The sequence below is a fragment of the Setaria viridis genome, chromosome 6 (genome assembly GCF_005286985.2).
Source record: "Setaria viridis chromosome 6, Setaria_viridis_v4.0, whole genome shotgun sequence".
Taxonomy (NCBI): domain Eukaryota; kingdom Viridiplantae; phylum Streptophyta; class Magnoliopsida; order Poales; family Poaceae; genus Setaria; species Setaria viridis.
Window position 1 is genome coordinate 3,721,351 of NC_048268.2, and position 13,823 is coordinate 3,735,173.

Below are 13,823 nucleotides of genomic sequence, written 5' to 3' on the forward strand. Positions count from 1 at the left end.
AAGGTTACAACATGAAGATAAAGCTGACAAGTTGGAGATAAATTCAGTTAAGAAATTTGAGATGCCGTAGATTTAGGTAATTGTAAACTGATCAATCCTCAGGTTGGTGACAACTACTGTGCAATTCAGGTAATTGTGAACTGATTTATGGGCAACAGAAAGAGGAAGTATGCACCTCCCTTGCAATCATTCAGCAGTTTGATTTATGAAGTTGTCATTTGTCTATGCACTGTTTTCTTTCCTCGCTACTTTGTGTGTGCAACCAAATCATAAGTGATTCTGTCAGAACTGTTATTTCTTTTTTTCCCTATCACTACCAGCATTGCTTATAGTGACTTGGCTTGATCTTTGCGAACTAACAGTTCAGTTATATCGCCTAGCCCTAATGCGAATGGTTTTAATTTTTTCTGAATGTATTTAGTTACTAATGATCATAATCAATTTCGTAAATGTTTTTTTTCCTCCTTTAGCATTGCAACACTATGTTATTTATGCACCTTATTCATTTTTTATTTTATTTCTCTTGCCAGGAAAAGAACCAGATGCAGCAGCATAGCAGGTACTTCTCTTTCCTCCTAACCCTCTTTGTCATAACTGAATGCAAGAATGCACGTACATGCATACATGGATTCAAATAAAACTGCATTGCGATTCCTTTTACGCTCCTTCAAACTTCTCTTTATTTTGACTTCTGTATCTTTATTTATCATGTACCTGTTGTATCCAAAGACACATGAAAGTAGCTATTATTAAAATGTTTTGTTTATGGAATGCATTTTATTTTCTTCTGTTACGGTAACTCCTGGCATTCAGATCATTGGTGTATGATGTAAGTCTCTCTCCCTCCATTCTTTGGCATTCATTTAACATTTCCTAGCCATTTTATTCCCCTACAAAATTTATTTCTAGTTTCCTTCTAATTACAAATTTCTCTTAGGTTTTCATTTTTTCTCAGATGCAATTCAATGTTAGTTGTCTAAACTCCTGTAATCAGTAACAACCAATAAGGCCATCAATGTATGCAATTGAGATGGCTTATTTGTATCCTTCACTCACAGCTAAATTACCTGCAGCAAGTAAGCACTCATGTTTTTTTCCGTCTGTTTAGTAGTAAATTTATTCTTCTTTTTTCTCATGATTAATGCCGTGACACCTACAAAATAACCTCCAAAGAAGGCAGGGATGATTTCCCTTTCCAAATTAAAATGGCTTCTTCCGTTTCATTCACTGTGACATCATGGCTGACTGGCTGTGTTGCAAAACCACTTTTTTTTTGTTTCCAAGGATGATTGGAAGCTCTTTGTTGTGGAGAGTATGCAGTTATCCTTCTCAAAGCTGATGGCTTATTGTTGAAACATGTATGCTTCATAGGTTCATTCCTAAATTCCTGATCAGATAGTCTATATCCTGTTCTTCTGAAATCTGGTCCTGTAATGTTATGCACAAATTAGGTTACTTGAATTTTTCACTATTTCAGGCAAAATACTTTGAATGGTATGCTAAAGGCCCTGTTTGTATCCGCTTATTTCCCGCTTATCTGTGCAAATAAGCGATAAGCCCACCCAAACGCCTAGCTTATTTTTCGCTTACCTCCTAAGCCGCTTAGTCCACAATCCAAAAAACAACTGGGGCACCGCTTATCCAGTAAGCGAGCTCGGGGGCGCTTCTCGGGTAAGCATCGCGATTTTTACTCCCGATACCCCCACCGGGCTTGGCCCCCGCCGCCGGCCACCCCTGCCCTCCTTCCTTCCCCCGGCGCCGCCCCGGGGCGTGGCCTCCGCCACCGGCCGCCCCTGCCCTCCTCCCTTCCTCCGGCGCCGCCAGCCACCCCTGCCTTCCTCCCTTCCTCTGGTTAGATTAGTACTTCATCGTATTTATGAGCTTGTGTCTTCGATTCAAGTATGATGATGGAGTTTGATAGATCAAAGTGTATGGTCTGTTTATTTGCTCGGTTTGTCTTTGTTACTAGATAATTCTGTATGACTATGATCTTGTTCTTCAACTCACCAAGGTGAATTTCAGTATAGCTGAGCAGCATGGACAAAAATGAGCCCTTAGGAGTATTCAGGTCAATTTACCAGTCAGGACAGACAATCGACACAAAATAATCAGGATTGCCAAACACCCTGCTTATTTAGACATCAGATTCTCCAGGCAGCAGGCTTATCAGATAAGCTTGCTTGCCAGATAAGCGAGTTCCAGAAAAGCGTATACAAACAGGGCCAAAGGATGATGCTTTAACTTTCTTTTTTTTTTTTGCTCATTTCAGAATACTGGGAGAAAACAACTGCAAAAGACCATCAAGGATTCACCAGCAAAGCTTAGCAAGCTTATTGACTCGAAAATGAAATGAGTGGCACGACGGAGGCGTGCCTCAAACTCTAGCTAGTCAATGATGATGCCAGGATAGTAGTGAAAGCAGGAGATGCTGTACTGTTGAATTCCTAAACTATTTCTTTGAGTCTTACGATCTCCAATTCCAATTATTTCTAATTTTCTACACTCCTTGGCAGAATGATGCTCATCTGCCTTGTCCTCTTCCCTTCCCTCACTGCAGATTCATGGTATCTGCATCAGAATATTTTTAGTAGTCAATCAAACCTTTTTCCTGAGAGTTTATGTTCTTATCATTTCTATTTGTTGTAGGTCATGCCATCCTTTTCTCTAGAAAAGTGTCAGGTTGTAAACTAACTTAGCAAGTGTCAGGCTTGAAGCTGGACGGTATATGATATTATTGCATCGTGTTCCTTAATTTACTTTATATATTTCTATGTCACTATGATCATTTATTTTGCATGTGTTTAGTTATTCCATGCACTTAATCACCAAGATTCCTATATTAAATTAATAAATTCTATGTGTTTTTATGAATTGCAGGAAAGCGTGGACAACCAAAATATTTAGAGAAAGCTTTTATATCTATATGCTGGTGCTAGAAGAATGAAGAATTAGATAAAGGCTTATTGGTGACTGCTGGTGCTGATGGGGGCATGAATAGATCAATAAGAGAACTTATATTTAGTTTTATTTTATTATGCCAAACATAGTTGCAAACTTGTAGTCAGAGATGATGTTTTTATTCTGTTGTGGTCATGTTTATTTTAGCACTACTCTGGTTATTGTGTTATTATTTTGGTTGAGACATATATTTTAAGTTAAACGGTTTGAGTTCTTATATGTGATGATGAAATATATGTTCATGGCACAACTATTTTGTAACAATAATTAAAAGTCTTGCTACAAAATGAAATTAAAAAGGCGCTAGCCAAAATGCCCTTGTTGCAACAAACTACTACGCAACCATCATTTATTGTTGCAATATACATTATTGCCATAAAGTAACCACTGTTTATTGTTGTAATATACATTATTGCCACAAACTTTATGTGTTGCTATAGGACGTGACTACCACCAACAATGATTCGTTGAATTTTCCGTCTATTACTATCAATAATGATTCGTTGCATTTTCCATCTATTACCACTAACAATGATTCGTTGCATTACCTTATATTGCCACCAGCAATTGAACGTTGCAATTGTGACTCTAGCCACCAAATTTATTACGTTGCAATATTTATTTGATGAAATGGAGCATATTACATGGCAATATGGCCATATTCCCATGTAACTACGGGGTGACAATAAAGCTATTTTGTGATAAATTCGTTCGTGGCAATACTGCCATATTGCAGCCACATGTTTCATTGCAACAGTAATTCACATAACCATTCTGTTGGTCGCAATATCCGTGCTTGCAACCAAATCGTGGTTGCATTGTTTTTTATGTGCATTGCAAAACCACCATATTGCAATACCATATCCAAAAGGATGCAAGAACCTATTGCACCGTTCAAAATGCAACTACTTGTCAACGACCATACATAAATGCAATTGATCCATACTGCAACCAAAATAGCCATATTGCAACCCAATATAGGCATCACAGTAGGGTTGGATCTTAGTAGTATATGGAGAACCAGCACTTGCTATGGTTGGAGGAGGAGCACCACGAAGGATTGCGCGGAGCCAACAATGGTAGCCACCAGGGCACGCAGATGAGTTGGGCGCCAGAGACCATTTAGGACGGGCAGCCGAGGAGGGAGCGGGGAAAATGGATGACAACAGAGGTGCTAGCGACGAATCTTGGCGGACGGGGACGGCGACGCAATCAGCAGGCCTCGCCGGCGGTTCACCATGCGTGACGCCACCTCTCTCCTTTAGTCCTCCGCACCTTGCTGTATTGCAGGCTTTGCGGCGCCGATGGGCCTTGCGGGTTAGGCGCATATACCTGCTCCAAATTCGCATGCGCAAGTGCTATGCGGGCTTGTGGCGCGGGTTTGCCCAGCAGGCTTGCGACAAAACCTGCCCCGCTTGGATCCCAAGGCTAACCATGGGTTTAACAAGCTTTTGACCATGTTTCTGAGCATATAAACCCAGGTTTCTCACATCAAGATCATATCCATTAGAAAGTAGATAGAAAGTACTACAAGTTTTGTATTGGATAAAAGTTCAGTGTTTAGGAAAAATAAATTTTAAACAGCACCCAAACATATCTACTTCAGCATTTCCAACACTTAGGATTTCATGTGTTTATGCATTTTAATTTGGGAATTTGAGTTCATTTCTTTTTTAAAAAAGTTTGCTCATGGTTCGAAAATGATTTTGTAAACATTAATAACACTATTTTGGCATAATTACCATATTTTTCATATTAATGCCTTTTATTAATTTTATTTAGCAAAAAATGTTTAATGCATTTATGCGTGCATAATTAATGCTAATGGTCAAGTTATGCACATGATTAACACCTGAGGTGTTACATTTATTTATCTCTTATATAAATTAATGCTTCATGTTAGAATTTATCTGTTAAATTTTAGAGAAAACCCTGGTTCATTGCCGATCCATGTACGATAAAACTTGGATGAATACTCGGAAAAGGTACAACTGATCTGAGCTCTTGCGGTTCACAATTGGTTTTCTTAAGCGGAATCAACATTTGTATAATAGACTTAAAACATGCCAATATCTGCTCAGACATTTTTCATCAGAGCCACGTACCTTCGTAGTTAAATCATCATAATCGGTTGCCTTTATTTTCTTGAGAGTTGAGAAAGGACTAATCTTAAATCATTTATTACTGAGCTTTTGCTCATTGCTCTGGGTATTTTGGAAGCAGGTAACTGTTGAACCTACCATTTGATATATGAGATTAGGACTTAAAAAATCATACCAAGAATTAGCACGTGTTACAACAACTAAAGTTAGGATGTCCTTTCATGACACTAGCATCGGAATTTTTTTATAGAAATACAATTTTTAAAATTAAAATGAAAATTTTTGTAATTGTCATGTAAATATAATTAATGTTGAAGGTTATATTAGGTGATTAGGCACTCACTGCAAAAATTGTTTGCAACCTAGTTCACAAAAATATATGCTGCAAAAGCCCAACAACGAACACAATAGATTAATTGGTAGGTTGATATATTTTTCGTTGAGATACTTAATATTCAAAGTGGGGTATTAGAAGTTGCTAATAACATTGAGTAAAAATGGAAATTAACTAACATATCAAAATAAATGTTGATATGATAGTGCCTTGTTCAAACGATAAACGAGTAAAGTGAATGTGTCGCTGCAAGTGTTGTAGTTTACAAGCAAAGTTATGCAACGAAACTTTGGCTCTTGCAGAAGAATGTGGCACTAAAAAGTTGCAAGTTGCTTCAATTGTGGTATGTAACATCAAATAGATGTTGAGATGTACCTAGATGATATCCTACAAGGGATGCGAGAGATGTCAAATTAATTCTCACCTAGCTACATAAACTTTCAAAGTGAGAATTAGGAACCCTTAAACATTCTAAGTGGTTCACTATAGAGCTATTTAGGATAGAAATCCTCAGTTAGAGTGAACCAGTTTAAGAGGTTAAGGACATTGAGAGTTAATGAACCTAACTGAGAATTCAAAAAGAAGGACTCCAATTATTTTACTCATTATTTTGTAAATCGTTCACAAAGGTAGGGAGTACAATAGTAGATTCATTATGTTCTTGCTAAGTTTTCTTGCTCGTTGGTTATTGGTCATCACTTGGCCAACCTCATCTTTTTAATTTTGGAATCTAAGCATTGCTAGCTCTAAATGCACAATGAAATCCCTGCTTCCATGAAAAGAAGAAAAAGCAAAACAATAGACCCACTTCATTACGAGTACAAATCTTAGACAAGATTGATCGGAGTGTTAAGCATCCTAGGAGAGGAGAGAAATGGCCAGGTGACATATGCACGTATTTGAAATTAAATAGAAAAAATCATGCTAAATTGCATAACACAGAGATTAGTTATTGACAAATTTCAGGAAACAGGGGGTGCTGACTTTGTAAGAGTTGTCAAGGCCTGGTGCCTGGCCAGTGGGGAGCAGCACCCAGGCCAGCAAGGTTTTTATAAGCCAAAAGGGGTCGGAACTGCAATGTAGAGGTAAACAAGTGCGCAAATGCTTGTGTTGTGTACTTGTGTCTCCCACTTGTGATCCCACATTGAGCAGAGATGCTGTGTGCATGTGGCAGCCGTTATTTAGCTAGATAACTGAGACTTTAATACAGCTTAACAGTTAGTCTGTTTCAGATTCATTTGTCACTAGAGTTGAGTCACCCATGGCCCTGAAGCATGATGCCCTAGACTGTGCCTACTCGTCTAAGAGGTAGCATCCTGGAAGTAAAGCTAGTATTAACGACAGTAAGTACACGTAGCCGGTGAGCAGGGCTCAGAGGAGCTAATGAAAGCGATTAGTAGTGCCTTAATCAAACAAAAAAGCCCAATAGCAGAGGCCAGGCTTGCTTGCTGCTTTATTTGTGATAGTAGCCATGTCGCACCGTGATTATTATTCTGTGTCCTCCATTGACAGGTCAGGACTCAGGACTGAACTCTCTTTCAGCTTAACAAAGGGGAGGTGTTCTCTCTCATGAACCCCCTTTAGTAAGCAGAAGGAATAAGAATGGAGGTCCTCCATGCACATTTGCACATGGTGGCATGGTACACCAGTGCAGCGCGCTGCATCCATGGCACAGTCTGTCCCCGAGCTACTGCAAGTACAGTACGGAGCGGTGATGACTGATGAGCAGCTGGTGGTGCGGTACTGCAGTGCCGCTGTCGCGCTCACACATGGCGCAGCGAAACGCGGGCGTGCGGTGTCGTCGTCGTCGTCACGGCCCAATCATGTCGACGAAAACGAGGAGAAAAGCGCACGACCGCGCGCTTTGCTCCGCGATGCACCCCCACGACCACGCCGGCGAGACAACTCCATCCGCTCCAGCGACTCCACCACCGTTCCACTATATAAATCCATGCGCGCGCGGAGTGGCCCCGACAGCGAGAGCACCAGAGCCTGGCTGGCAATGTCGGACGCTCCGGCTCCGGTGGCACACCAAGTGGCGGTTGCAGCGATGGGCGACCATGATCTGCAGCCACCGCAGCAGCGGAGGCGGCGCTCGCGGGCGTCCAGCGAGTACCTGGGCGTGCGGCGGCGGCCGTGGGGCCGGTACGCGGCGGAGATCCGGAACCCGGTCACCAAGGAGCGCCACTGGCTGGGGACCTTCGACACCGCCGAGGAGGCCGCCGTCGCCTACGACCTCTCCGCCATCTCCATCTCCGGCGCCGCCGCCGCGCGCACCAACTTCTACTACCCGTGTGGCGCTGGCCTCGAACTCGGTGCGGCGGGCGCGGCCACCACATTGCAGCAGCAGCAGCCATCGCCGTATGGCCAAGTCCCGATCGCGCCGCCGCCGTCGCCGCTGTCCGATGGGAGCGGCAGCGGCAGCACCGTTGAGGATTATGAGTGCCAGCTCTCGGCGGGGGAGGTCGACGACGCCGACGACGACGAGTCCTTGACGATCGCCGCCATTCTCTAGAGCTTCCGGCATCAGAACGCTCCGTCGGCTCCCTCTGCTTCTCTGTACTTGCTGTGATATGTTCGAGAAAATTATAAGTCGACATGGATTGATTGATACAATCAAGAAACACGAGGTAAAGCAGTACCCGGTGATCTTGTCACTTCTTGGACCAACGAACACTCCATCTGTGCCGGCGCCGCCGCCGCCGCGTGGCTCCCCAATGGCCCCGCCGGAACGTGCCCACGACTCCCATCCGCCAGTTCCTTCCTTTCGCCCCGCGATTGCTTGCGGTTGCAGCGGCCCCTCAGTCCATTGGGACTGACGGCTCGGCCTGCTTCTCGATCCACCGTAAATGGTGTGCCTCTCCTCATCAGCGGCGAGTTCGTCGCCGACGAGCATCTCGACATCACCAACCCCGTAAGCCCCTGCTTCCCTCCCTCCAAATCGTCACCATTCGGGCCAACATGGTGACTATTTGTTTAATTGATGTCCTTTTACATTGTGACATTCTGATGCTGTCTGGTCTTTTGTTTTAGTGATTGCGTGGGTGCCTCCTGATTACAACAAGCTTGCAGGGAACATCACGATAGAGCAGGGAAAGATGCTTGGGGTTGGGGCGATGTGTTCTGGGTGTAGGTTTGTTTCCAGATCATTGGAATACACGCACTTGGATATGTTGATTATCTAAAATTTATATGGTAGCATGATCCAAATTTCTAGCCGTAGAAGTTTCAAATTGCCTCCTGAATTCACAGACCTTGCTGAGTTATAGGTCATAGGAAATGCATGACACATCTTAGAGTGATTTTTGAGCTGCAATTATGAAAAAGTGTCCTATAAATGTTGCTTACAAAGCTTTTTCACTATTTACTATGCAATATCAAATGTGGTATCATTTTCCCTGAATCCCCAGATTGCATAAAAAGTCAATGTTACTGCCAATTTGTTTACTGTTGTCTGCTCATATGTTTGAATTAGTGAACTTTTTTCTAATAAGTGGCAAACCTCTTTATTCACTGATTTTCTTAAAATTGAGTGGGTGCCGCACGTACGTCTATGCTAGTGATACTGCGAAGATACTAATACTTCGGTCGAATCGATTATTACAACACAAACAACAATTTACCTGAGAAAAATACTACTACGACTGGCATTGTTGATAGGATTTGTCGTATATCCGCCTTCAGTTCAGCTCAGTTCGCCGGCGCCGGAGCGGCGAGCATGTGCGCCTTGAACTCCTCCATGCGGGCCGGGTCCAGCGACACGGACACCTGCACCTCGCCGTCCTCCCTGCCGGCGACGAGCACCATACCCCCGTCGTGGTTCATGGACACGAGCTCCACGCGCGCCGGCCTGCCGAACCCGAAGTCCGACGCCTCGTACACGCGGAACCGCGGGCTCGCCGCCATGTCGCAAAACCGCTGGAACGACAGCGACATCATCTTCTCGATCCACCGCTCCGTGCCGCCTCCATCTCCGCCACGGCCGCCTGGATCGCGCGGCACGCGCCCAGGAGACCCCGCGCGCCGACGAGGTCCCCCGCGTCGGCGGTCGCCAGGCATCCCTTGACGCAGTTGCCCAGGTAGCCGTCGGCGACGGGCGGGTCCAGCCGCGCGCGCAGGTCGGCGGGGAAGACCAGGTACGTGTCGTCGCCGGCGGCCAGGGACTTGGCGCGCACGAACGCCGTCCAGCCCAGCGCCGCCAGTGCCACGAACGTCGACACCACCGGCTTCTTCTTGGTGGTGGTGATGTTACTGCCCGCGGCGTTCTCGGTGGCCTCCTCGGCCGCGGCGAGCTCGTCGATGCGGCGCTTGAGCGCCTGGATGCCGTCGCCGGTGAAGTAGAAGGTGCGGCGCCCCAGCCGGGAGCGCTGGCTGAAGCCGCGATTCCTTGCGGTGTTGGTGGCCTGCATGCAAAGTGGTTTCGTGAGCAAGCTATTCACAACTCAACACACGCGGCGTGCGCCATTGATGGTCGCCTGCGCCGCTTCCACACGTCTTTCTTTCTTTTTATATTTATATATATAATATATATGCAAATAAGTTGTAGCACAGGCATCGGAGGTTGGATATGGTGCCCACCACGACCACGGGGAGGTTGGGCGCGAGCTTCCTGAGCATCTCGCGCGCGAGCTCGTCGCCATTGGGGACGCGGACGGCCTCCCGGTCGTAGTGCGGCGCGCCGAGCGTCTTCGTGACCGGGGACCCGTCGCGGGCGGCGGCCGCCCAGGCTCCGACGAATCGCCAGACGGCCTGGCCGTCGGCGACGGCGTGGTGCACGGAGAGGCCGAGCGCGAGGCCGCCGGGGAGGCGCGTGGCCTGCACGAACAGCACGGGCGCCGGGAGCGCCCGGGTGTCGACCTCTGGGACCAGGGCCAGGAACGCCGGGACGTCGTGTGCCTCGTCGGTGGCCAGCCGGCGCACGTCCATCATGCCATCGCCGCCAGCCGCCTCGGCCTCGATGAAAGCCACCCCGGTGTCGCCGGCCCAGTCAATGACGACGTCCCCGGTCTCGGCGATGTACGCCAGCTTGCCCGCCAGCGGCAGGTAGAGCGCAAGCGTGGCAGCGAGGGAGTCCTTGAGCCGCGTCACCGCCGCCTGGAACTCGTCGTCCGCGCCGTCGCCGCCGGGAAGGTCGTAGAGGAAGACCCGCTGGATCGGCGGCAGCGCGACCCAGAACGTGTCGAATAAGGACAGCTTCACGCACGCCTCGCCGGCACCGCTCTCAGCCGGGGCCGGCGCCGGCGGGACACGCGACACGGCGAGCACGCGCACCGCTGCCGCCGCACCGGTGACGCTGGCCTCGCCGTTCATCGAAGTTCGCTGATGAATATAGCCAGTGGCTCGCGCGCGTTGCGGCCTGGCTAGCTGCTAGCGTCGTCGCCTAGCCCGCGTTGTGCCGCATTCTTTCATTAATGCGTTATGTAGCAAAGTATAGTTGACCCATGCATACCATGAGATGTCACATGCTAATTAGTTCACACTAGTCCATCGACCCGTGCTGCCGCACGGGTTAATATTTTTAAAAGCTATTATATTTAAAAATTCTTTAGAAATTAAACTTCTAGCTAATAATCAAAATTGATTACCTACTACTCTCTTATTTTTTTCAATACATCAACATAATACTTATATAGATATGTACCTATCTTTGTCCAGTTATGAGTGATTTTTAATTAATAATTACTCTATGCACTTTTTCATCCATATTCATACTTTTTCCATTTTGTATCGCACCTCCAATCCTCCATACATTATGTTTAGCATACAAATCAATATTTTTCATCGATTCCTCACATACATGTATAAATGGTCTAAATGGTGACACTTATCATATGTATATACTTTAACTTAGTATTTTTATATTAATAATAACATAAATAAGTAATTTAGAATTATATATTAGTTTATTTTTGACAGAAACCTGTATGATGCACATGAAGATAATTAGATTAAGATTTAGATGTTTAATTTAGGTTATTTTTAATAACAGCTTACGTGGGTAATATAGATTAAATTTTAGAATGACATTTTAAGTTATGCTTTATAATGATATGTATTAGTAAATTGGATGAAGATTATGGGATTACTTTAGATATTTTTTATAATAGCTGAGCTCGGTAATTTAGATATAGGTTTAGAGCTCATTTTTAAATATTTTCACAATGATAGTGGTGAAAATATAATAGATCAATGGCTATGATTATTAGAGTTTACATGATTGGTATTTGATGTTTTTGATTTTTATGAGAATTTGTCTCTTTTTTTCTAGCTTGTCTTATGGGAACTAATGCGGAGTCTCCAATGAAAAAAAAATAGGACTACATTGCTAAAAAATATTATCATAAGCTACCTCTCGTTTGTTAAATATTCAAACACAATAGATATATATTATTATCTTCATCCAATTGTGATAGATTTTAGTTAGTAATTACTCTATAATATTTTCATCCACATTTATAATCTTTAACTTTTCACTTTGCATTACAGGTGTGCGCTTGAATTTGTTTAATGAATCCTAAGTTTGTGATACAATTTTAACATAGAAATATATATTCTCATTACTTCCTCTATATCTTTATAAATGGTGACACATCATGTGTATAGACCTTAATTATTATATCATATACCAATAGTGCAAGATATAGACGATTTAGAATCATATATTGCTGTATATTTTTAATTAAGGTTATTTGATTCAAACGTAGGGTTATTATGTTATTTTTAATAATGGCATATGTGGGTAGTATAGATGCAAATTTAACGGGTTACTTTAAGTTTTTAAGTTTTTAAGTAATAGCGGTGGGCAATTTGGTTGCAAATTAGGGGGTTATTTTAAATATTATTTATAATGGCATAAGTGGGTAATTTTGATGAAGATTAAGGGGTTATTTTAGTTTATTTTATATAATGGCAGAGGTGGGTAATTTATATATAGATTTAGGAGGTTACTTTAGGCTATTTTCATAATGGCATAGGTGGGTAATTTTTTAGAAAATATAATAGATCTAACGGCTATGATGATTTGAATCTATCGATCGATGGTCGGATGTTTTGCTTTTTTGTGAGAATTTCTAGGGTTTCTCTCTTTTTCTAGAGTGTCCACCTAGGAATCCTAGGTGGCTTCACCTGGAGGCTTCAAAAGGAGCCTCCAATTAGTAATAGTAAGATGGGGAAGCAATGAAGGCTCTGTCCACAAGTTAATCTGAGGATAGTGGGAGTAGACTTTCTAGTTGATCTCATAGTCTTGGAATCTAGGGAAATTGATGTTATTTTGGGAATGAGGTGGTTAGTAGCCTTTGATGCAATCATTCGGTATGCAAAGATGTCAGTCCTTCTTACAAGTCCTTTAGTCCTAAAGGGGAGCAGATTGGGTTTGTGGCTACTCTACCATCAGCAGTAGATTGTGTAGTGAATAAGTTGGATGGGAAAGCTTTGGAGGATATCAAAGTGGTGTGTGACTACCCAGATGTATTTCAAGATGAGTTACCAAGTATGGCACCTGATCGAGATATTAAGTTTGTTATTGAAATTTTACGATGAGTTACCAAGTATGCCACCTGATCGAGATATTAAGTTTGTTATTGAAATTTTACCTGATACTGCACCTATTTCTAAGCGTCCATATAGCATGTCTGTCGATGAATTAAAAGAGCTTAAGAAACAATTAAAGAAATTATTGGATAAGGAGTTCATTCTCCCTAATTTATCACCACGGGGAGCATCGGTCATTTTTGTCGAGAAGAAGGATGGTACGCAAAGGATGTGTGCACTACAGATCATTTAATGAGGTGACCATCGAGAACAAGTACCCATAACCTCGCATTGAAGATTTATTTGATCAGATAAGAGGAGCCACATCAATAAATAGGGGGATGATGATTGATTAGCTGGTCTAGCTTGGGCCTGCCTCGTCACAGCGATCCAGGCCCCGACAGGCCAGGCCCGGAGCATTTAATATAGAAATATTGTTGGCCAAACTTAAAAAGATTTTGAAAAAACTTAAAATGTAGCTATATTTTGTGTCCGAGGAAATAACAAAACAACAAGTCATATGGTGGGATTTTAATTTACTCATCACCCATCGTAATTCCACTCCATGTGCTCCTCATTATACATTTAATTTGCAGCGGCTTGCTTCACAAGCTGCCCAACTAATAGCTAATAAGTGTAGTTTTGTAAAGCTTGAGAGCATACAAGCCGCAAAGCTTAACTGGGAGACTGCTGAGAGGCCGCCAACGAGGCATGCAGACGAGCTACGGTGAAGGTTGGTCAAAGTGTCAAGCCCTAGCAATCAAGCAACTGCACGCACCGCGAGCGTTGAATCCGATTAGATAAAATGTAGGCCCCCAAATAAACTCGAGGATCGCATGGTATCGATTTTATTTAGATGGCTGTCATATGTCCTGCTGCGTAGGATACGAACTGTTCCA

General features: G+C 43.8%; 1 protein-coding gene and 1 pseudogene across 1 annotated transcript; one reads left to right on the forward strand and one right to left on the reverse strand.

Moving 5' to 3' along the window:
- The first annotated feature begins 7,060 nt into the window (after positions 1-7,060).
- Positions 7,061-8,295, forward strand: LOC117860792 (uncharacterized). The gene has a single exon (XM_072294708.1). It carries the CDS (start codon positions 7,061-7,063, stop codon positions 7,907-7,909), a length of 849 nt encoding a protein of 282 aa, XP_072150809.1. The 3' UTR covers positions 7,910-8,295.
- A 599-nt stretch (positions 8,296-8,894) lies between these two features.
- LOC117859743 (malonyl-CoA:anthocyanidin 5-O-glucoside-6''-O-malonyltransferase-like) lies at positions 8,895-10,793 on the reverse strand (annotated as a pseudogene).
- Positions 10,794-13,823: the final 3,030 nt, after the last annotated feature.